The following is a 25,308-nucleotide window of genomic DNA, read 5'->3' on the forward strand; positions in this document are numbered from 1 at the left end:
TATCTATAATGACTCTGGTCCCCCCTGCCTCATGTGAGTAATCACAGAACATGTTCCCACCACTGATTGCCTCCTCACGGAGTAGCACTTATCTGCAAGCATTGACACAAGATCTAATCCTCTAAATCCCCCCTTCTCCCCACAATCCTACAGATGCCAAAAATGCCTCCTATATATCGATCACCTTACTGCTCGTAGTAAGAATCTTCCCACCTGCTCCAACTGTAAGCAATCCCACTTCCTTAAACAATGTCCCAACCTAGGTCCCCCCTCCCCACCTGCAACACATGCAATGATGCTCAGCCTACTTACTCCACCAAGTGCAAGGTCAAACTCCCATCCATCAAATCTGAATTAACTGTCCCTGTCCATCCTATAGACCATCTGACTCATCCCAACAACTCCCTCTGCTAACCTGTTGAGGACATCATCCGTTTCATTACCATCATCCTACAAAATATCCACCCCTTCCATCGAGCCTACACAAATTTACCAAATCTCCCTTGCTGCCTGCACAGTATTTCACCTGAATACCCAAGCCACATACTCCTGAACAAGGTACATTTTGTTTCCACCTGTCTTGACATCCTTGTATAAAACTCTGTATGTTAAACCCCGCAACCTGCTACCTAGCCTCTCATCAAGGCACAACAGCACTATAGCACCCTATACAGCAACATCCGCTCCATACCCACCAACAAGTCGCTTTTTATGCATACCTTTTCCCAACACAACATCGATGCCTCACCCTCAATGTAATGTTCCCCAAACCACACCATCCATCCCTCTCCCTATATCCTCCACTGTACTGATAAAACTCACCCCCTGGCCAGGGATGGAGTAGCAGCTCGCCATCACAGGAACATCCCTGCTCAGTCACAACTCTTACTCAACAGTTCCACCAAATACTTTATCCTTAGCCTCTTCTTCGAAACCGTCATTGTTACCTGTGCCGGCCGCACAGGGTAGCTGCACGGTCTAGGTTGTCTTGTCACGGTTTGTGCAGCTCCTCCCATTGGTGGTTCGAGTCCTTCCTGAGGCATGGGTGTGTGTTGTCCTTAGTGTAAGTTAGTTTAAGTTAGATTAAGTAGTGTGTAAGCTTAGGGACTGAAGACCTCAGCAGTTTGGTCCCATAGTACTTACCACAAATTTCCATTTTTTTTGTTACCTGTGTTGCCATCTACATCTGACCTAACAATCCCATCCCCTATGATTTTGTCACCTACACTGCCCATACCTTTGCCACCTACATTGTTGCCTCTGATCTCAACACTCATAGTTGATCTGCTGCAGAACCCCGGTGGTGGTGGCAGCTACCAAATACCTCCAAGGTGATGTCATCTGCATCCCACAGCACACCTGATCTTAAAGCAACACCACCCTCAATTTCGTCCTGACATCTCCCAACCTCCTTGGACACCTTACTGTAGAACTCTTTGATCCAACTGAAAGTGACCACCTACCTGTCCTCTTCACCACATCCTGCACACTATCGTGTCCCCATGCACCCCATCCCAATCTCTGTCCAAAATTTGTCCACGACTACTACTGTGCCAACTGGAATACCTTCCAGATTGGAAGCCAATCCCTAGCCTTCTAGCATCATGATGATATCCCCCAAGCCACAGCCTTCCTGCAACATACCTCACATGTTATCTACACCTGTATCCCTTCTGTAGTCATATATCCACATCGCCCCACTCTCCCACCACAAGCTGTACTCCTTTTCGGTGAATCCTATGGCTTATATCGCTCCTTCCTCCGAACTTGTGACCATATTACATTCACACACCGTAGCACATTCAGCGACACATTTGAAATTTACTCACTGCCAAAAAAGGGTGGGACTGGCACCATACATGCACCAGACCCAATGCTACACTTCCAGTTAACTCTTCCAAGTACTGGTAAGCAATACATCGACTTACTGGCACCCATCTCATCACTCAGTACCGGATCCTTTACAACAACCTTCCCGTACCTGTCGACCTGAGTAAAGTCAATCACTTTGCATCCTATCCCTCCAACGTCTTCTCCATCGCTGACTACCCTCACTTTAACTACTCCCAATTCCTTACTGTCCATGAATGCACAAATACCACAGTCCCACACCTGGCTCCCTGCTTCTGGTACTTGAACAACATACCAGACAGAATTAAACACCCCAATCACAGCATATGACATAAAACAAATACTTCACAGATAACACAACACGTCTCATGGTAATGACCATATTACCTGTCACCACCTCAAAGAATGCCCTATCTCTCTTCTCATCATCTGTGCGACTCTGTATACCACTATCCTCTCCACAGGCTACTATCCTGACCTGTAGAAAACCTCCAAAATCCTACTTTTCCTCACACCAAACAAACCCCCCACTGTTACCTCTTTGTATCTCCCCATCTGCCTCACCTCATTGTTTATCAAGGTCTTTAAACCTATCCTCTCCCATAGCATCTATCGCCATTTGCACCAGCATGATCTGCTCCCTGTTACCCAGTATCTGGCCGTGCGGTTAAAGGCTTTGCAGTCTGGAACCGCAAGACCGCTACGGTCGCAGGTTCGAATCCTGCCTTGGGCATGGATGTTTGTGATGTCCTTAGGTTAGTTAGGTTTAACTAGTTCTAAGTTCTAGGGGACTAATGACCTCAGCAGTTGAGGCCCATAGTGCTCAGAGCCATTTGAACCATTTTTACCCAGTATCGGTTCTGTCCCTCCTCTGTTGATGATCAATTCCTGAACCTCACGCATCTCCTTTCCCAACAGCTCAGCAACCGTAAATCCGCCATCTTTGTCTCCCTTGACCTAGGGAAAGCAGACTAGTGCAGACTTACGCACTTCTAATCAACTATGTCCACCTTATTGTATCCCTCCTCTCCCACCGCCCATCCTATATCACTGTTAACGACAACAATTCCCATATCTTCCACCCCACTGCAGGTTTGCTCCAAGGTTCCATTCTCTCCCTCCACTTTTACCCCATTCTCTCCCTCCACCTTTACTTCTTATATACTGCTGATATCCCCAAACCACCTCCTCCCATCTGCCTCGTCCAATATACTAATGACACCGCTTTCCTTGCTCTCTGTTCTACACTCCAGAAATCGCAATGTTCCCTCCAAATCAACCTCAATCAGTTTACCTCTTGTTGTGACCAATTGCTCCTTAACATTAACTCCTCCGAAACCGAGACAATGATTATAAGATGCACTACCCGCATATTCTGTTCTGGTGTAACATCGAGCGCCAGTACATCGGCCCGAAACGATACAGCAGAGAAGGCTGTGAGACGACGTCAACCAATCGAACGCTGACTAGGACGACACCACGACAGGAGCGGCCTCTACACGAAGAGAATGTATGCGCCGCTCCAGATAGCCTCGGCCGCACTAGAAGAGCCGCACTAGAAGACGAGCCGTCATCCTAACTCTTTATTCGTGACTTATGTTTTGCTTGCATGGAAATTGTATATATCAAAGGACAGCGATTATTTGCGTGTCGACAATTGCTTGCGACACTTCATTGCGAAAAGACAAAGTTAAGTATTGTTAACACAATGCACCGTAATAAACTCCATTAATATGACTTGCTAGGATGTTGTCTAGATATCCAGGAAAACAGCTTCCTAGGCACTCTGAGTTAGACGAGTGGGCAGGATCCCACAAATTCCGTCCTCATTACTTCTACCTCACCACTTACGATGTCCCATCCAGCTAACAAACACACACTAAAATACCTTGGACTGATCTTTGACTGGCAACTAACATCGAAAACTCATCTACTAACCATCCAACAGAAAACCCACACCAAACTGAAACTACTAACTGGCTGAACATGAGGGCTACATCCTTCACACGTGCAAATCTCTGATCCACACCATTCTTTGCCACCCATATATTGCATGGATATCCACCACTCCTAAGTCCTATAAGTCCCTCCAGATCCTTACATGCCAAGCTCTCCATCTCGCTTTCCACTTCCGCTTACCTTCCCCAACAAGGATCCTTTACCATCTCGTCAGATTCCCAAACTCTGTTCACTCACATTGAACACCTCCGAATAACCTACACCATCCGTAAACTCGACTCCAACAATCATATTGTGCCCCCTCTCCTTTCCAATCCTAGTGCGCTGCCGTGTCTCTACCTACATATTCCATCAACCCTTCACCTCATAACCTCCAAGTCCTCTCCCAAAGAAATTTCAACTGCCTCCCTCTCCTGGACTGTGAACTCCTCTCCACACATACCCGACTTACCAACACTGAATCCACCCTACCCTACTAACCCCCACCAAAGGCTCCCTCCTCCACCACCTCTCCTCCAACCATACCTCCTCATTTCCTCTTTCCTATCACCCCTCACCACACTTTCCTCTGCTATCATAGATGCCAATATCAGTTAACCTTCTTTCCTTGTCCATCACAGTCACCTCTCTCTCGTCACCACCTCTTACCAGTCATCATCACCACCACTCTCCTATCTACTTCCATACTGACCATCTATAATCTACCGTCCCAGGGCAGGTCCTTTTCCAGCCCTAGTGAAAGTGCATGATGTTCCGTTGGTTGGTTGATTGATTTGCGGAAGGGAATCAAACATCAAGGTCATCGGTCCCATCGTATTAGGGTAGGATGGGGAAGGAAGTCGGCTCAGCCCTTTCACAGGAATCATCCTGTCATTTGCCTGAAGCGATTTAGGGAAATCACGGGAAACCTAAATCAGGATAACCGGACGCAGGTTCGAACCGTCGTCCTCCCGAATGCGAGTCCAGTGTGCTAACCACTGCACCACCTCGCTCGGTCCCGTTTTTAATGGTCAATGTATCTTCTGTCGTGATCCATGTTTTTCAAGTGTTTTTTTCTAGTGTTTCTCAAGTTTTTTTAACTGTGCTGTCTGTCCACATTTTTGTCACTGTTTTTAAATAAGTCATTAAGACAGCATTATATTATTTATATATCTCCCATTTACATCACCTTTTTAAATAATTTATGTTCTTAGTAAAAATGTCTTCAAGTATTTTCCTTTTAGCGTCTAAGTTTGAGATTAATGACTACTGGCTGAAGAGCGGGTTATTTGTACCGTTGCCAGCCCATCCTCGCAACCCTACCTCCTCGCACCCCTCCTACATGGGGCGAGGGGGGGGGATGAAATAGCAATAAAGAAAAAAAAGTCTGGCTGCCCATTGATTACGTTTGCTGGCTCTTGTTTTCTGGCTTTGTAAATTTCAGACTCTTCCAGTAAATCGAGAATATGGGCTTTTGCGCTCTGTGGAGAATACGCATACTTTTTTCACTGTTCTCTATGGTATGGTCAGTAAAATGCAATCCAAAGACCGTAAATGCTCCTTAAAACTTACATTAAAAGAGCGGCCGGTTTGGCCGATCTAATACTTGCCGCAGTTATTACATTCGCTCTTGTGTACACCACAGCCATTAAATTTGTCGTGTGCACTTCTCAACTTATGTTTTACGTGAAGTTTTAGAGTATTGTTAACTTGAAAACCATATCTAACTTTAGATTTTCTGAAACATGTATCTATTTGCTGGGACATATGCCGTAAAACTGCATTGGGATGGTATTCGTTCTTCCTTTATTATTGCTCTTTTCTGGCTGACTGTGCATTTGCCTACTATTTGCTTTTTGTTTATTTAGTCAATTGTACGGGCGCATAATATCACTTACAGGAAAACCATTGGCTATTGCACTCAGCTTTAAAATACTGGGTCCTTTGCGTATTTGATAAACGGACAAAGGTAAACGAAAGAACCGGTAAATCATTGAGGTGAAGAAGGCTTTTTTATATCGTTGGGGATGGCATATCTCATTCCCCCACACCACGAAACACCGCAAAGACCGACAGAACTCAATCGTTTGCGCAAATTTATGGTGATAAAGAACTGTAACCCATCACATATTTCTATCTGCCCTGTCAAAGATTGCCAATGAAACTGGTGTATACGATCAGAGCGCCCCCTTCACCTGGGCCATGTTGACGACATGTGACACGACAGTGAAACTATCACAATCGAGTAGGTATACTGAGAATAGGAAAAATTCTCGTGTGCCCTCTATTGATGTATCCTGTCTCGCTCTGTTATAAGCGTGGCGCTGAAACAAGAAAGGCAGTTTGTGTTACGTGACCATTACTGCGACGCGTTACTGCTGTGCCACGTGGCTCTGTAACAAGCCGGATGGGATTGTTGGCACTAGGTCGGATTAAAAGAAGACATCGAAACACTGCAGAAGCCGGCCGAAGTGGCCGTGCGGTTAAAGGCGCTGCAGTCTGGAACCGCAAGACCGCTACGGTCGCAGGTTCGAATCCTGCCTCGGGCATGGATGTTTGTGATGTCCTTAGGTTAGTTAGGTTTAACTGGTTCTAAGTTCTAGGGGACTAATGACCTCAGCAGTTGAGTCCCATAGTACTCAGAGCCATTTTTTTTTTTTTAAACAGTTCAGACCCGGGCTACTAGATTTGTTACCGGTGGGTTGGAACAACGCGCAAGTATGATGATGTTCCCTCCGGAACTGAAATGTGAATACCTGGAGGGGAACACTATTGAGAAAATTTAGAGAACTTGGATTTAAAGCTGACTGCAGAACGATTCTACTGCCGTGAACGTATATTTCGCGTAATGATCGAGAAGATAAGACAGAAGAAATTCGGGCTCCTACGGAGGCATATGCACAGTCATTTTTTCCTCGTTCTATTTGCGAGTGGAATAGGAAAGGAAATGACTAAAAATGGTTCAAATGGTTCAAATGGCTCTGAGCACTATGGGACTCAACTGCTGTGGTCATAAGTCCCCTAGAACTTAGAACTACTTAAACCTAACTAACCTAAGGACATCACACACATCCATGCCCGAGGCAGAATTCGAACCTGCGACCGTAGCGGTCGTGCGGTTCCAGACTGTAGCGCCTTTAACCGCGCGGCCACTGCGGCCGGCTAGGAAATGACTAATATTGGTACAGAGTACCCTCCGCTACGCACCGCACGGTGGATTGCGGAGAATCTGTAGACGTAGACGTTTTCTCCAATATACACTCCTGGAAATTGAAATAAGAACACCGTGAATTCATTGTCCCAGGAAGGGGAAACTTTATTGACACATTCCTGGGGTCATATACATCACATGATCACACTGACAGAACCACAGGCACATAGACACAGGCAACAGAGCATGCACAATGTCGGCACTAGTACAGTGTATATCCACCTTTCGCAGCAATGCAGGCTGCTATTCTCCCATGGAGACGATCGTAGAGATGCTGGATGTAGTCCTGTGGAACGGCTTGCAATGCCATTTCCACCTGGCGCCTCAGTTGGACCAGCGTTCGTGCTGGACGTGCAGACCGCGTGAGACGACGCTTCATCCAGTCCCAAACATGCTCAATGGAGGACAGATCCGGAGATCTTGCTGGCCAGGGTAGTTGACTTACACCTTCTAGAGCACGTTGGGTGGCACGGGATACATGCGGACGTGCATTGTCCTGTTGGAACAGCAAGTTCCCTTGCCGGTCTAGGAATGGTAGAACGATGGGTTCGATGACGGTTTGGATGTACCGTGCACTATTCAGTGTCCCCTCGACGATCACCAGTGGTGTACGGACAGTGTAGGAGATCGCTCCCCACACCATGATGCCGGGTGTTGGCCCTATGTGCCTCGGTCGTATGCAGTCCTGATTGTGGCGCTCACCTGCACGGCGCCAAACACGCATACGACCATCATTGGCACCAAGGCAGAAGCGACTCTCATCGCTGAAGACGACACGTCTCCATTCGTCCCTCCATTCACGCCTGTCGCGACACCACTGGAGGCGGGCTGCACGATGTTGGGGCGTGAGCGGAAGACGGCCTAACGGTGTGCGGGACCGTAGCCCAGCTTCATGGAGACGGTTGCGAATGGTCCTCGCCGATACCCCAAGAGCAACAGTGTCCGTAATTTGCTGGGAAGTGGCGGTGCGGTCCCCTACGGCACTGCGTAGGATCCTACGGTCTTGGCGTGCATCCGTGCGTCGCTGCGGTCCGGTCCCAGGTCGACGGGCACGTGCACCTTCCGCCGACCACTGGCGACAACATCGATGTACTGTGGAGACCTCACGCCCCACGTGTTGAGCAATTCGGCGGTACGTCCACCCGGCCTCCCGCATGCCCACTATACGCCCTCGCTCAAAGTCCGTCAACTGCACATACGGTTCACGTCCACACTGTCGCGGCATGCTACCAGTGTTAAAGACTGCGATGGAGCTCCGTATGCCACGGCAAACTGGCTGACACTGACGGCGGCGGTGCACAAGTGCTGCGCAGCTAGCGCCATTCGACGGCCAACACCGCGGTTCCTGGTGTGTCCGCTGTGCCGTGCGTGTGATCATTGCTTGTACAGCCCTCTCGCAGTGTCCGGAGCAAGTATGGTGGGTCTGACACACCGGTGTCAATGTGTTCTTTTTTCCATTTCCAGGAGTGTATTTTCACTTCTTATCTCATTTTTTACAGTAATTAATTGCATTCTGTTTCTTCCGTACTATTTTTTAGTTCTGGTGATGAATGCTTAGTATTTGAAAGCCGTCAACATAATTACTAATTTTTTGCAATAAAGACAATTTCAGTAAAAACATTTGTTAGTTTTAAATGACATATGCCACAAACAGTGCACGAAGTATGTAGTAAATAGTGAAACGAAGCACTTTTACTTTCATAATTGCTCGTTACGAAGCAGGGGTATAGTGCCGGCACTACAGGATGAAGTTCTTGTCTGTGCTTTCTGTTTTCCCCGCAGCATTTTGTGTGTTAGGCGGTTGTGCGGATCTTGCTTCCTCCATTCCCTGCAAGCAATCGACAAAAGTCTAACAAATTGTACAGCAAGCTTCAAAGTGATTGAGTATCTTTTCTGTATCTCCACTGCTGTCCACTATGATTGCGTTGTTCCGGAACTGAAAACTTACGTGAGACAAGGAAGAGATACTACGGTGGCTATGAATATCCCCAGGTGCTAGCCCTTTTCCCTCTAATTTTCTTTCTAAACAATGCTAACTTAAGTTGTATTCTCTAAATATTTTGGCGTATTGGATGATGGAAAATATATAAAAAATTCTTTCACTAAAAATTTAATGGGAAAGCATCTAATAAAATCGATTGGGTCAGAGTTTATTTCAGTTTATTTGTTCTCTAGTAACATATCTGATATTTTGAGGAACAGTAACAGATGAAACTTTGTTCTGATTCTATTTTTATTTACTAGGAATGCTAGCAGAGTGTTACACCATTTACGTCTCATGCTCTATATCATAAAAGTCTATTAATCATAAAGCATGGTGCAGACTACTTCACTTTTTGTGAAATAGTTTGAAATAATCCTTTCCATTTCCAAGATAAAGGTACTGGTTGCACTTTATGCACTGTATTTTAGTTCACCTCCTGCAGTGCTCATGTTGACATACCTGTTACAAGATCTCTTCTGCTGTGGACTGTAAATCGTACCCAGAGTATCGCTTGTCCAAGCCTGATTTTTGGATGAGGTTTGTATATATTTGCCTTTATTTGAGGTGCTTAATAACAGTGACTCAAATTCTTCTGCCCTTCTCTTTCTGCCCGGACAAAACAAAAGAGCCTCTGCCAAGAACATCCTAAATTTCAGAAGATCCATAATTTATTTACTTTTTATTATTTTTATATGTTTTCGGACTGGCTATCACGAATAGGCTCCTTGAACAGAAACCAGCAGTTGACAACTGAAAGATCAGTGAAGTGCAGTAAACATTTGTGTACCCGTTTTCTGGTTATGAACCACATTCGGTAACACTTAAGCTGATGCTCATGAATGTCTACTCCAACCGTGTTGCCACTGTAATTTTGGATTACAGAAGGACATTGTACATCTAGGTATCGATTCCCTTCCTAACACTACCAGATAACTTTACTTTTTGGCTTAACGTCAACACTGATCAATACACTTTCTCGTCTTTTGTCTGGCGATTTCTGTGACACAGTGTGAAATCTCTGCGCTTCAGGAACTTCTTCGGCGCGAAGATCATTATCTAATGCTTTGCCTACTTGGTCATTATTTGACGAAGAAGGCAGAAATGTATCTGACGAAACGTCATCAAAATCAGAACCTTCTAAGAGAGAACGAATATGTCTTCTGTTAAACCCACATACAACCATGCTAATGAGTACCAAGGCCTTCCCATAAAAATCTGTACAAAAATCAGCGAGATAGAGAGAGCACACAACTTTGCCCACCAGCACAATCGTGCAAATACATGGTTGAGAAAAACTGCTATGAATAGAGGTGAGATTACTGGTAATTATATACTGCTTAACATTATTTAGTACTTTCGAAACAACAATACCCAGTAGGTCTACATCCATACACCACAAGCCATCTCACGGTACGTGGCGGAAGTTACTTTGTGTACCAGTCTGCCTTCCCCTTTTCCTGTTCCAGACACGTATGGTTTGCGGGAACGTTTGCAGGTAAACCTCCACCTGCGCTCGAATCTCTCCGATATAATCATCGTGGTCTTTTAGCGATATGTAAGTAGGAGAAAGAGACTTTAATGTGATGCTGAACGGCTCTCTTGCAGAATCTGCCACGGGAGTTAGTTAGCTAGTTACGTGTTCCATTGATCACTCTCACGGTGACCTTTATAATGTGGAACGAGTCAAGTTGGCTCAGCATCTTCGAGATGCTTTCGGGCTTACTAAATGAACCTGTAACGAAACAGTCTGCTCTTCTATCTGGTACGGATTCCAGACTAACGAGAAATATACAAGTATTGGTTGAACTAATATTTTGTAAGTTACTTCGTCTGTAGATCGACAACGTGTTCCGAGGATTTTTCCAACGATTCTCAGTCTGGCATTTACCTTACCCGCAACTAATTTGATGTGGTCGTTCCGTTTCAAATCGCGCCGTAAGCCTACTCCTAGATATTTTATGTAAGTAACTGTGACCAGTGTTTGTCCTGCAATTGTGTTATTATACAAAATGAAATGAAATATTCGTATGGCATTGTTGGCCGGGTGGCCCCATGCGGGGAAGTTCAGCCGACGTATTGTAAGTCCTTTTTTAGTTGACGCCACTTCGGCGACTTGTGAGTCAATAGTGATAAAGGAGACACAACACCCAGTCATCACGAGCAAGAGAAAATCCTTGACCCCGCCGAGAATCGAACCCAAGACCTCGTCCGCGGGAAGCGAGAACGCTACCGCAAGACCACGTGCTGCAGACGTTATTATACAATTAACGGCCTTTCTGTCTACGTATTCGCAATGTGTTATATCTGTTTATGTTGAGGATCAGTGGCCATTCTCTTAACCAAGCGTCGATTATCTACAGATCTTCCTGCATTTCGCTATCGTTTTCTAGCATTGCGACTTCTCTGTATACACCAGCATCATTCGATAAAAGCCTCGCGGAACTTCTGTCGTTATCTACTAAGTCATTTACATATAGTTTGAAAAGTAATGGTCCTAGAAGACTTACTTGGGGCACACCCAAAGTTACAAGGGCCGGTCAAGTGAAAATGAGAGACATGAAAAAAAGTAATTTGTCTGTTCATTATTTCAAAAGTATTCGCCATAACTTTTAATAATTTACCCTATTGCTATACAAGACGGCCAGTGCCTTCCTGGAAAAATGTGTGAGGTTGCCCACGGAACCATGATTGTACCCAGATGTGCACCTCTTCGTCTGAAGCAAATTGACAGCCACGAGTATCTTCCTCCAGGGCTCCAAAAGTATGGAAATCGTATGGTGAGAGATCGGGACTGTATGGAGGATGTGTGAGAACTTGTCAACGAAACTTCGTCAGCGTAGTCGAATAAATTCTCGAAACACGTGGGCGGGTACTGTCCTGCGACGGAATGACGCCGTCCGTCAACTTTCCTGCGCGTTTCGACTTGGCGCGCTTCGGCTTTCGCAAACTATTCAGGTACCGCCCCGGACCAAGAGGCGCACACCTGGGTTCAATCATGTTTCTATAGGCAACCGCAAACATTTTTACATGAGGGCATTGGAACAGCTTGTCTCACAGTGGAGTTAACGTATCAACAAGTATGCCGTTTACTTTTCAGATCACAAACAGTTTACTTACTTTTTTCAATCTGTCTCGTTATCATATGACTGGCCCTTATACTTTAACATCTGAAGACTTCTCTTCGTTCAGAATGACTTACTGTGTTCTGTTTGTTAGAAACTCTTCAATACAATCACACAGTCGGTCTGATACTCCGTGCGCTTGAAATTTGTTCATTAGGCGACAGCGACGAACTGTATCGAACGTCTTCCGGAAGTCAAGGAGCGTGGCATTTACCTCGGTGATTGTATCTGCTGCTTTCTGGTTCCCGTGAAGGAACGGAGCGAGTTGGGTTGCACGTTGTTTTCGGAATTCATGTTGATTCCTACAGAGAAGATTTGTGGTAATACGTAAGCATAAAAGATGTTCCAAAATTCGACAACAGGCCGACATCAAACTTTCGTGCGTCTGTTCGACGAGCTTTTTTGGCAACGGGGATTACCTGTCCTTCTTTCCAAGCATTAGGAGCCCTTCGCTCCGCAAGAGACCTCCGGTACACTGCTGCTAGAAAAGGAGAAAGTTTTTTCGTATACTCTGTGCAGAATCGAATTAATGTCCTATCATGTGTAGTGCCCTTTTCTCTGTTGAGCGATTTAGGTTTCTTTTCTATCCCTTGGGCACTCCGTGGTTCGTGTGGCGATTTAAAGGAGGAACGATAACGCAGTCTTCCCCTGTGAAACTGTTTGGAAAAAGACGTTTAGTATTTCAGCCTTTTCATCTACATCTACATCTACATTTATACTCCGCAAGCCACCCAACAGTGTGTGGCGGAGGGCACTTTACGTGCCACTGCATTACCTCCCTTTCCTGTCCCAGTCGCGTACGGTTCGCGGGAAGAGCGACTGCCGGAAAGCCACTCTAATTTTACATTCGTGATCTCCTCGGGAGGTATAAGTAAGGGGAAACAATATATTCGATACCTCATCCAGAAACGCACCCTCTCGAAACCTGGACAGAGGGCTACACCGCGATGCAGAACGCCTCTCTTGCAGAGTCTGCCACTTGAGTTTGCTAAACATCTCCGTAACGCTATCACTCTTACGAAATAACCCTGTGACGAAATGCGCCGCTCGTCTTTGGATCTTCTCTATCTCCTCTGTCAACCCGACCTGGTACGGATTCCACACTGATGAGCAATACTCAAGTATAGGTCGAACGAGTGTTTTGTAAGCCACCTTCTTTGTTGATGCACTACATTTTCTAAGGACTCTCCCAATGAATTTCAACCTGGCACCCGCCTTACCAACAATTAATTTTATATGATCATTCCACTACAAATCGTTCCGTCATCATCATCGCTGACACAGCGCAGTTTAATTTAATTACGAGCTGCTAACCTGACAACGGCGTGGATACTTTCGCCTTGAAACTCGATTACAGATTCTGTGACATATTGGCGCTGAGTGGCAGTAAACAAGAGAAGCAAATAGCGCTGAACGTGCGCAATCGTTCTAGGTCGGATGCAAAAAAAAGGTTCAAATGGCTCTGAGCACTATGGGGCTTAACATCTGAGGTCATCAGTCCCCTAGAACTTAGAACTACTTAAACCTAACTAACCTAAGGACATCACACACATCCATGCCCGAGGCAGGATTCGAACCTGCGACCGTAGTGGTCGGGCGGTTCCAGACTGAAGCGCCTAGAACCGCTCGGCCACACCGGCCGGCAGGTCGCTTGCAAGCAACTGTGAGTCATCCCGGCAGAAAGAAAGTAAAAACCGAATACGCGTATCGTTTTGGTTAGGATGAAATGGGCTACAAGAGATTTCCGAGAAAAAAAAAAGTTGCCAGGTGTCAGGAAGGCCAAACAGATGCAGCAGCTGCACGGCACCTTCACTGCCGCACTGACGGGTATAACCAGCTCAGTCGCTGAGCTGCTCCAGCAGGAGAGAGGAATACCTGCAGGAAGCGATGCAGCCTGAGGGCCATGTTGTGGTGGTGGTCGCGGCGGCCCTCGGAGTCGGGGAAGCGCCGGCGAGCCTCGGCCAACAGCTGCAGCATCCGCGACAGCCGGGCGCCTTCCAGCGGGAAAGACACCACCTGCACAGCCGAGGGCGCCAACTCAGCGCGTCGCTGGCCAACACCTTAACGCGGTAGCACGCGTTTACAACATAAGCAGTGAGACATTTCTCGATGGAACGCCAAGTCTGATGGACACTTAAACGCAGGGCTGTATTTGGGATCTGTAAAAACCAGACAAACAAGGTTTAACCTCTCGTCGACACCGAGGTCATTAGAGACGGAGCACAAGCTCAGATCAGGGAAGGATGGGGGAGGATTAAAACTGTGTGCCGACCGAGACTCGAACTCGGGACCTTTGCCTTAGGCGGGCAAGTGCTCTACCAACTGAGCTACCCAAGCAGAGCACTTGCCCGCCAAAGGCAAAGGTCCCGAGTTCGAGTCTCGGTCCGACACACAGTTTTAATCTGCCAGGAAGTTTCTTATCAGCGCACACTCCGCTGCAGAGTGAAAATCTCATTCTGGATGGGGAAGGAAATTGGCCGTAGCCTTTGCGAGGAAACCATCCCGGCATTTGCCTTAAGCGAATTAGTGAAATCATGGCAAACCTGAATTTAGATGGCCGGTTGGTGATTTGAACCGTCGTACTCCCGAATGCAAGTTAAGTGTGCACTGCGCCACCTCGCTCGGTTTAGGGAACTGTGGGCACAGGGGCTGAGCCTGTAGTGCGAGCCCCAGTAGGAGAACTTCGTGATAATTGTCCCTAAAAACAGCATTTCACAGCAGTTTTCGAGTTAAAACCCTGTAACGCAGCATTTGATGTTTATTAGTTAATTACACGAAACATGTCCGCCCCGATAGCTGAGTGGGCGTCAGTCGGCTTTTGGTGGCCGTGGTGTGCGGACCTCCGGCGTGTGCTGTGCGCTGCGGTCTGCTGCGCTCCGCTCGGTAAGTCAGGCGCCTGTTGCAGTAGTTAGCTGCGTTATTTAAGACTCTTGATGGATTCATATTAGAAGGAGAGATGGATCAGCCTAATAGAAGAGACACATTGAAATTTGTTTTTGACCAGAAAGGGCAGAGACCGAATTCGTTCGAAATTGAGACATGGTTAGAGGAAGTTGTGAAAATTTCGTTTGAGGATATTATAGGTATCCACCTTTCAATTGTGAGTAGCATTGTGTATGTCAAGCTTAAAAACACGGAATTGTGTGACAAAATTGTTGAATCTAGTGGCGGAACATTTAAGTTGAAACATCACGATGGCAATGTTAGTGAAGTTCGTGTTACGCATGCTGGCTTTGGATTAAGGACTGTCCGTATCTTTGAGCTACCATTTGAAACCACCGCTGAGCAGATCAATTCCGTGATAGCTCCTTATGGGAGAATAATTAGCAATTTTGCAGAAAAGTGGTCTCCTGCTCACAAGTTCCCCGTCTGGAATGGTATCAGGCAACTGCGAGTTGATTTACACAAGCACATACCCTCGTATATAAATGTTTGTGGTTATCGGGCTATAGTAATATATGATGGGCAGCCAAGAACCTGCGCGTCTTGCGGCGGTACAGGCCGTGTCCGCTCGCAGTGCATACAACGCCGAGTGGCCCAGCTACCTGCGGGCGACGCAGTGAGACCCCCGGCCATGTCAACGTTGCCTTTAACTCATGTAGCGGCAGCCGCTGGACAACTCCATACGCGTGACGCTCCTGACGCTTCTCGGGACGCTACCCAGGATGATGCAGCTCGCGACAATGAAGTGATAATGGAAGTTAGCGACTCGATGGTGACAACACAGCCAAAGAGTCAAGAAGAAGAACCAAATATATCTGTTCAGGCCGGCCGAAGTGGCCGTGCGGTTAAAGGCGCTGCAGTCTGGAACCGCAAGACCGCTACGGTCGCAGGTTCGAATCCTGCCTCGGGCATGGGTGTTTGTGATGTCCTTAGGTTAGTTAGGTTTAACTAGTTCTAAGTTCTAGGGGACTAATGACCTCAGCAGTTGAGTCCCATAGTGCTCAGAGCCATTTGAGCCATATCTGTTCAAATAGAACAATCTCCTGAACCGGTTATAGTCCTTCAGAATGAGCAATCTCCAGAAACCCACAGGGAAACCAACCCATCACTTGCCAGCGAACGGGACCGAGCGCAAGAAACCCAAGAGGTAATGGAAAACGATGAAATCTCCCCAAGAGTCAGTCCTCCAAGGAAACATAAAAACAGGAGACTAGCTCGTAAGGGCGCTGAACAACTGGCACCGCCTTTGCGAGAAAAAGCAAAACAGATTAGCAACAAACTGCAGGAAGAACAACATAGTAATCCGGTTCTGAGTATGCAGGCACCTGACCCCTTGCAAGCCAAATCAAATACACCATGCCCCATGTCAACGGACCATTCGTCACACGAGAGGTTGAAGCTGCTAGCAAATTTCGATGCAGACAAGGTTTTCCCTGATACTAGAAATGCAGAAAAAGAGACATCGAAAGCTAATCAACACAAAACCTGGGCTGATGAATCGGATGAAATGAATCAAGACGAAGAATTGAATGAAACTGGAGGAACGGAACAGACTCCTGCCCTAAGAGATCAACTGAACACGATGGATACATCATTGCCGGAACATACATGTGAAAAAGAATTTTCCTCCGACAGCACTTCGTATGACGAATATTGACTTCGGTAATGAATAGGACAATATGAACGCAGCACAAGCCTACAAAATCGCTACGTTGAACATTATAAGATACGCTCCTCCCTGCATTTACAACATCTGCAAGACTTTCTATACGCAGCTGACGTTGATATACTACTGTTACAGGAAGTAACAGATATTAAATTAGAAAAGATACGTGGATACAACGCCATAATAAACCCCGGTATCGGTGCAGAGCTGGGTACGCCGGCCGAAGTGGCCGTGCGGTTAAAGGCACTGCAGTCTGGAACCGCAAGACCGCTATGGTCGCAGGTTCGAATCCTGCCTCGGGCATGGATGTTTGTGATGTCCTTAGGTTAGTTAGGTTTAACTAGTTCTACGTTCTAGGGGACTAATGACCTCAGCAGTTGAGTCCCATAGTGCTCAGAGCCATTTGAACCATTTTTGAACCAGAGCTGGGTACCGCAATTCTCACGAAAGAAGGCATCCGTGTCACACAAATAGCAAAACTTGAAAACAGCAGAGGGGTTGCAGTGACTGTTAATAATGCTCGCATCATCAACGTTTATGCACCGTCAGGCAACAATAACAGGCGTGCTAGAGCGGATTTTTTAAAAAGTGAAATCGTTCATCTCTTCGGTACACGTCAAGATTATATAATCCTAGCCGGCGATTTTAATTCTGTACTTAGCCCGAAAGACCAGACACCGAATTTCAACAAGTCCTTAGAACTTGAAAGAATAGTCGACCAAATGCAGTTAACCGATACCTGGGAACATACCCATGGCGCACAGGCCGGTTTCACATATTTTACCAGTCACTCAGCAAGCAGGATAGACAGAATTTACGTCTCGTCCAATCTTAAGAACCATGTACTCCAGTCTGAGGTCTGGCCCACTATGTTTTCTGACCACGCCGCGTACATCACCACAGTAAATTTAGAAAAACAAGAGACTTACCGAGCGAGGGGCATATGGAAACTCAACATTACACATCTACAAGATGAGGAATGTCGCGTAGCATTTACTAATGTGTGGCAAGAATGCGAGAAACGATTCCCGCTATACAGTTCTGCCATAGCTTGGTGGTTACAATGTGCGAAGACTAAAATAAGAACAATGCTGATCGATTACTCACGACAGAAAAGTTTCTGGAATAAAAAGACGACTGAATTTTATTTTAGCTGCCTTAGAGACCTGTACACCTTGGACACACGATTAATGGAGAACTTTAGCCGGATTCAGAAAGTTAGAGCAAAACTTTTAGCACTGAAGTGGCGACAGTCAGAAGGTTTTAAAGTCAGAGCGAGAATACACAACATTGTAGAAGGGGAAGAAACAGCTATGTACCATGTAATGCGTGAGAATAAGAGAGGAAACAGAAAAATATTGACAGAAGTTAAGTTACCTGATGGGACCAGGCACACAAAACAGCATGAAATTCGAAACGCTGTTCATAAATACACTCCTGGAAATGGAAAAAAGAACACGTTGACACCGGTGTGTCAGACCCACCAAACTTGCTCCGGACACTGCGAGAGGGCTGTACAAGCAATGATCACACGCACGGCACAGCGGACACACCAGGAATCGCGGTGTTGGCCGTCGAATGGCGCTAGCTGCGCAGCATTTGTGCACCGCCGCCGTCAGTGTCAGCCAGTTTGCCGTGGCATACGGAGCTCCATCGCAGTCTTTAACACTGGTAGCATGCCGCGACAGCGTGGACGTGAACCGTATGTGCAGTTGACGGACTTTGAGCGAGGGCGTATAGTGGGCATGCGGGAGGCCGGGTGGACGTACCGCCGAATTGCTCAACACGTGGGGCGTGAGGTCTCCACAGTACATCGATGTTGTTGCCAGTGGTCGGCGGAAGGTGTACGTGCCCGTCGACCTGGGACCGGACCGCAGCGACGCACGGATGCTTGCCAAGACCATAGGATCCTACGCAGTGCCGTAGGGGACCGCACCGCCACTTCCCAGCAAATTAGGGACACTGTTGCTCCTGGGGTAACGGCGAGGACCATTCGCAACCGTCTCCATGAAGCTGGGCTACGGTCCCGCACACCGTTAGGCCGTCTTCCGCTCACGCCCCAACATCGTGCAGCCTGCCTCCAGTGGTGTCGCGACAGGCGTGAATGGAGGGACGAATGGAGACGTGTCGTCTTCAGCGATGAAAGTCGCTTCTGCCTTGGTGCCAATGATGGTCGTATGCGTGTTTGGCGCCGTGCAGGTGAGCGCCACAATCAGGACTGCATACGACCGAGGCACACAGGGCCAACACCCGGCATCATGGTGTGGGGAGCGATCTCCTACACTGTCCGTACACCACTGGTGATCGTCTAGGGGACACTGAATAGTGCACGGTACATCCAAACCGTCATCGAACCCATCGTTCTACCATTCCTAGACCGGCAAGGGAACTTGCTGTTCCAACAGGACAATGCACGCCCGCATGTATCCCGTGCCACCCAACGTGCTCTAGAAGGTGTAAGTCAACTACCCTGGCCAGCAAGATCTCCGGATCTGTCCCCCATTGAGCATGTTTGGGACTGGATGAAGCGTCGTCTCACGCGGTCTGCACGTCCAGCACGAACGCTGGTCCAACTGAGGCGCCAGGTGGAAATGGCATGGCAAGCCGTTCCACAGGACTACATCCAGCATCTCTACGATCGTCTCCATGGGAGAATAGCAGCCTGCATTGCTGCGAAAGGTGGATATACACTGTACTAGTGCCGACATTGTGAATGCTCTGTTGCCTGTGTCTATGTGCCTGTGGTTCTCTCAGTGTGATCATGTGATGTATCTGACCCCAGGAATGTGTCAATAAAGTTTCCCCTTCCTGGGACAATGAATTCACGGTGTTCGTATTTCAATTTCCAGGAGTGTATATCTCAGATATACCTACCGTCGACGAGGCGCGGATTGATCTTGTTAGACACGTATCAGGACGAATTAGTACAGAGCGAGTAGAAAATCTCACGGCTGAAATAGAAGAGGACGAATTGAAAGACGCAATAGCACAGAGTCCTCAAAATAAGTCTCCAGGACCAGATGGTATCCCCGTGGAATTCTACCAAGTGTTCTGACCACAAATGAAAAGCAAGTTGCTATGTATGTACAACGAAATCATGAATGGCACTGTTGCCGCTCCCTAAGAATTTCCTGAAGGGATCATAGTTCTAATTCCTAAAAACTCACTTAGCAAAGCAATTGAAAAACTTCGCCCAGTAACATTACTCAACAGTGATTACAAAATCATGGCCCGAGTATTAGCAAGAAGAATAAAAATGGTTATTAACTCTGTAACTGGCACGTACCAAACATGTGTAGGCAAAGACAGAAACATCTATCAGAATACATGCGAATATAGGGATATAATATCAACCGCAAATGTATGCCGAATAAAATGTGCTTTAGTGTCATTAGACTTCGAGAAGGCGTCTGACAGAGTAGATCATAAGTATCTCCTTGGTATCATGGAAGTAATGGGATTCCCACCACGATTCGTGAGGATTATTCAACAAATTCTGAAAAACAGTGTAGCACGAATAAACGGACAACTAAGTAGAGAGACTGAATTGACTGGATCCGTTCGTCAACGTCGCCCAATGTCAATGGCCCTTTTCGCAACAGCAATAGAACCTCTGCTCGCGACACTCACGCATCACCTGCAATGATTGTGTATAAACGGCAAGAAAATAGTGTGCAACGCCTACGCAGATGATGTGGGCGTCCTGGTTATAAATGAAGATGAAGTGGCGAAAGCTCTTCAGATTGTACACACATATGAACTTGCTTCTGGCGCCAAACTAAATAAAAGGAAGTCAGGCATCATGAACCTAGGCAGAGGAATATGCATGCAAAATCGGGGACAATTGACGGAAGTATCCACATTGAAATGTTTGGGTATTGAATTTAGGAGCAACATCCAACACACTATTGCCGTCAATTATAAAAAGCTACTTGCAAGCATACGAGTATCTGTACAAGGAAACAGTATGAGGCAACTGGATGAGATACAGAAAACCAAACTAGTAAATGTGTATATAACATCCAAACTTAACTATGTTGTCCAAGCTTTCCGATGCCATTAGAAACAGCCAGAAGAATTGTATCCGCGATAGGAAGCTTTGTAAGCCAAGGCAACATTTTCAAAGTGAAGTTCAATACACTAACACTCCCAACAAGGAAAGGAGGTTTAAACCTTGTTGATGTCAGTTACAGGTCACGAGCGTTATATGTGTGTCGAATGTGCAAGCAATGGAAACAGATGCCCGACAACTTAACGGCCCACTTGCTGAATGAAATTGCTCCAGCAAGCATGCAGCCGCCAATAGATGTGAAGCATATACCAGCTGGTCTTTGTCATCTAAAAACTTTTCTCGTTGAGTGCAGTTATATCTCCTCGAGGCTCTCTGAACAGCAGTTGAAGAGAGTAAAGGACATCTATACATATTTGATGGAAGCTAAGGAAGGAAATATTATCGAAAGAAAATACCCCAACAACGACTGGTCTGCAATTTGGAAAAATATCCACGATCGGAACTTACCCTCTAAGGTGAAAGCAACTTGTTATAATGCAGTCAACAGGAAAATATCAACTAATTCCAAATTGCATGCTATACATCTTACAAATTCGCCCTTGTGCGCGTCATGCATCCTTCTTGACACTGGAGAACACCGATTCGTGTGTGAAAGAGTAGGAGACATATGGCATATAGTTAAGCAGAAATTAGCGACCGTTAACAGAACATCTCCAACCGTTTTCACCGCCGCAGATTTTCTGACTCCAGACGCAGTGCCATATCCTAATACGAAAAGAAATGCTGTTAACTGGCTAAAAGGGCACACAGTGCACTATATCTTGAAGGCAGAAAATAAAAGCAAAGAAGATTACTGGGTGTATCTAACGACTCAGCACCATCATCTCATGCGGACAAAAGACTACAAAAGAAAATTACTCATGCTTCCTAAATAGAATCATGGAATAAAATTATACAGGGAACAATAACAGATTAAGATTGGTGCGGAATTCAGAGATGTCAGCCTTGCACGATTACAGATAACTAGAACCCGAATGTCTTCGATCCTTTCACGAGACACTACAGAAAAGGAATCAAGTCCGTGGCAAGACTCACCGGACTACATCCGCCTAAAGAAATTAGATATCAAGTTTTATGTATTTTATTTTTTTTAATCGTCTTATGCCATACGCAGAGAAGTTTTAAGTTATAAAAAACGTTTTTCAAGGGGATGCAAGATTTTATGTTTTCCTTATGAAGATGAGAGACTTCACGTTTCAGTTTATTTTAATATACTTGTCTTTCCATTAGCAAGAGGAAGATTCATTACCTTTGATTAATATTAAGAAGAAATATTTATTCTCATTTATGTTAGCTAAGGTAATTTAGGCATCCAGCTTACAGAAAAAAATAAGAAGCCGAAATAAAAAAAAATTTACAAAAAACGAAAAAGTGGCCGAGCACTCGCAAAAAGTAAGAAAAATGAGGATTTGGCACCAAAAATATGAAAAAGTACATAAAATAAAAAAGTAAAAAAAAAGTTGGTAGAAGGATGGACTCTTAATAATAATAATAATAATAATAATAGAAACGATAAAAAAAGTGGTCAGCGCGGCGGTCTGTCACGCCAAGGGGCCCGGGTTCGATTCTCGGCTGGGTCGGAGACTTTCTCCGCTCAGGTACTGGGCGTTGTGTTGTCCTCATTATCATTTCATCATCATCAGTGGAAGGTAACGGGAGACCACCATTGGAATCACTTCCCTAGACGCTCATGCGGTGGACCTCTCTGACGCGGCTTCCCCCATGACAAGACCTGCCGTCGGGCAGTACACAAAAGTTAAGTTTACATAAAACATTATGACATTGCAGAAATGTATGACGAGATAAAAGAAATTATTCAGATAGTTAAGGGAGACGACAATTTAACTGCGATGGAGGACTGGAATTCCATATTAGGAAAAGGAAGAGAAGGATAAACAGTAGGAGAATTTGGACTGGGGAAAAGGAATGAAAGAGGAAGCTGCCTAGTATAATTTTGTGCAGAGCATAGTTTAATCATCACTAACGCTAGGTTTAAGAATCCTGAAACGAGGTTGTATGCGTGGAGGAGAAATGGAGACACAGGAAAGTTTCTTATTGATTATGTAGTGGTAAGATAGTATTTAGGAACCAGATTTTAAATTTTAAGACATTTACCGGGGCAGATGTGGACTCTGAACACTATGTATTGGTTATAAACTGTATATTAAAACTGACGAAATTGCAAAAAGTTAGAACATTATGGAGATGGGACTTGGATAAGTTGAAAGAACCAGATATTGTTGCTAGTTTCAGAGGAAGCATTAGGCAACGATTGACAGGAGCAGAGGAAAGGAATACAGTAGAACACGAGTGGGTAGTTTTAAGAAATGAAATAGTCAAAGCAGCAGAGGATCAAATAGGTAAAAAGACAAGGCCTAGTAGAAATCCTTGGATAACACAGGAGGTATTCAATTTAAGTGATGAAAGAAGAAAATATAAAAATGCAGTAAATGAGGCAGGCGAAAAGGAATTGAAGAGTCTATAAAATGAAACTGTCTGGAATTGCAAATCAGCTAGGGAGCATTATAGAAGTGGTTGAGGACGTAGACGAAGGGACGTAGACGAAGTGAAGATACAACTACTGATAGCCTTGGGAGAGCCAGCCATGACGAAACTCTTCCATTCGATGTGCAAGATGGTGAGACAGGTGAAATACTCTCAGACTATGAGAAGAATACAGGAATTCCAATTACAAAGAAAGCAGGTGCTGACAGGCGAGAGTATTACCGAACTATCAGTTTAATAAGTTATAGTTGCAAAATGCTAATACTGATTCTTTACAGAAATCAAAAACTGATAGAAACCGACCTTGGAGAAGAGCAGTTCGGATTCCGGAGAAATGTAGGAACACGCGACACAATATGGCCAGACGACTTCTCTAGGAAGATGGGTTAAGGAAAGGCAAACCTACGTTTACAGCATTTGTAGCCTTAGAGAAAGCTTTTGGCAATGATGACTGGAATACTCTGTTCGAAGTTCTAAAATCAACAGGGGTAAAATATAGGCAGTGAAAGGCTATTTACAACTTGTACAGAAACCAGACGGCAGTTATAAGGGTCGAAGGACATGAAAGGGAACTAGTAGCTGAGAAGGGAGCGAGACATGGTTGTAGCCTATCGCTGATGTTATTCAGTCTGTATATTTAATAGGCAGTAAAGGAAACCAAAGAAAAATTTGTAATACGAATTAAAGGCCAGGTAACAAGTACAAAAACATTGAAGTTTTTCGGTCACATTGTAATTCAGTCAAAAACAGGAAAGGATGTGGAAGAGCAGTTGAAAAGAATGGATACTGTCTTGAAAGGATGTGTGTGATGTTCTTAGGTTAGTTTGGTTTAAGTAGTTCTAAGTTCTAGGGGACTAATGACCTCAGAAGTTAAGTCCCATAGCGCTCAGAGCCATTTGAACTATCTAAATCTTGAAAGGAGGCATTATTTTGAGCACTCCCTCAAAGAAATCGACAATTCCACAATGTGGTCGATCTACGGGATGCACCGCCCAGTCACGTTAATATGACCACATCTCAAAAACTTGAATAACCACCTTTTGCAGTGCGAACGTGCAGGAAGAGAGTCAGTGAGATTCTGGAAATACCGACAGGGATTTGGTGCAGTGCTGACTCCTCTTTCGAGGCCTGCTGTGCTAGATTTGCAGCTGAGAATCCATGGCATGAACAGTTCAATTGAGGTAGTTACACAGATTCTCCACTGGGTTTAAAAATGGTTCAAATGGCTCTGAGCACAATGGGACTTAACATCTGAGGTCATCAGTCCCGTAGAACTTAGAACTACTTAAACCTAACTAACCTAAAGATATCACACACATCCATGCCTGAGGCAGGATTCGAACCTGCAACCGTAGCAGTCGCGCAGTTCCAGACTGTGGCGCCTAGAACCGCTCGGCCACACCGGCCGGTAACTGGGTTTAAATCAGGGGAGTTTGTCGGTCAGGGGAGTACGGTAAACTCATCCTCGGTCTCTTCGAACCAAGCACATCCAATGCGAACTGTGTGACGCGTTCCATTGTCCTGCTGGTAGATGCTATTGTTCCAAGGAAAAACAAACTTCATGTAGGGTGGATTGGTCCTCATGGTTAGATGCACACTTGTCTGGATCCATTGTGCCTTCCAGTACGACGAGATCACCCAGGGAATGCCACACAGACATTCACAGACCATAACGCTCGCTCCTCCGGCTTGGAACCTTCCGACAATTCTTGCAGCGTGTTTGCTTTCAGGTGTTTCAGGCCAATGAAGAATACAGCTATTTAATCTGAAAAGGTCACCTTTCGCCACTCAGTGGACGTCCAACTGCGTTGCAAATTCGAGGCTCTGTCGCAGATAAACAGCTGTCAGCATGGGTGTGTGAACCAGGCGCCTGCTGCAGAGGCCCATGAGCAGCAAAATTCGCTGAGCAGTCGTTGAGAAGATACTTTTGATAGCCCATTGGTTCATTTGGGCAGTCAGTTGTTCAACAGTCTGTTGGCCCATATACATTTCCATAGCCGTTATTCAGCCCTGTCG

At 45.7% G+C, this 25,308-nt stretch overlaps 1 protein-coding gene across 1 annotated transcript in view; it reads right to left on the reverse strand.

Annotated features, from left to right (window-relative positions):
* Positions 1-25,308, reverse strand: part of LOC126419507 (putative odorant receptor 69a) — a 108,340-nt gene that overhangs the window by 79,377 nt on the left and 3,655 nt on the right. Inside the window, exon 2 of the mRNA XM_050086696.1 lies at positions 13,982-14,122. Coding sequence (XP_049942653.1) covers positions 13,982-14,122 — 141 coding nt within the window. The remainder of the gene's footprint in view (positions 1-13,981; positions 14,123-25,308) is intronic.

The sequence above is a fragment of the Schistocerca serialis genome, chromosome 9 (assembly GCF_023864345.2).
Source record: "Schistocerca serialis cubense isolate TAMUIC-IGC-003099 chromosome 9, iqSchSeri2.2, whole genome shotgun sequence".
NCBI classification, from domain to species: domain Eukaryota; kingdom Metazoa; phylum Arthropoda; class Insecta; order Orthoptera; family Acrididae; genus Schistocerca; species Schistocerca serialis.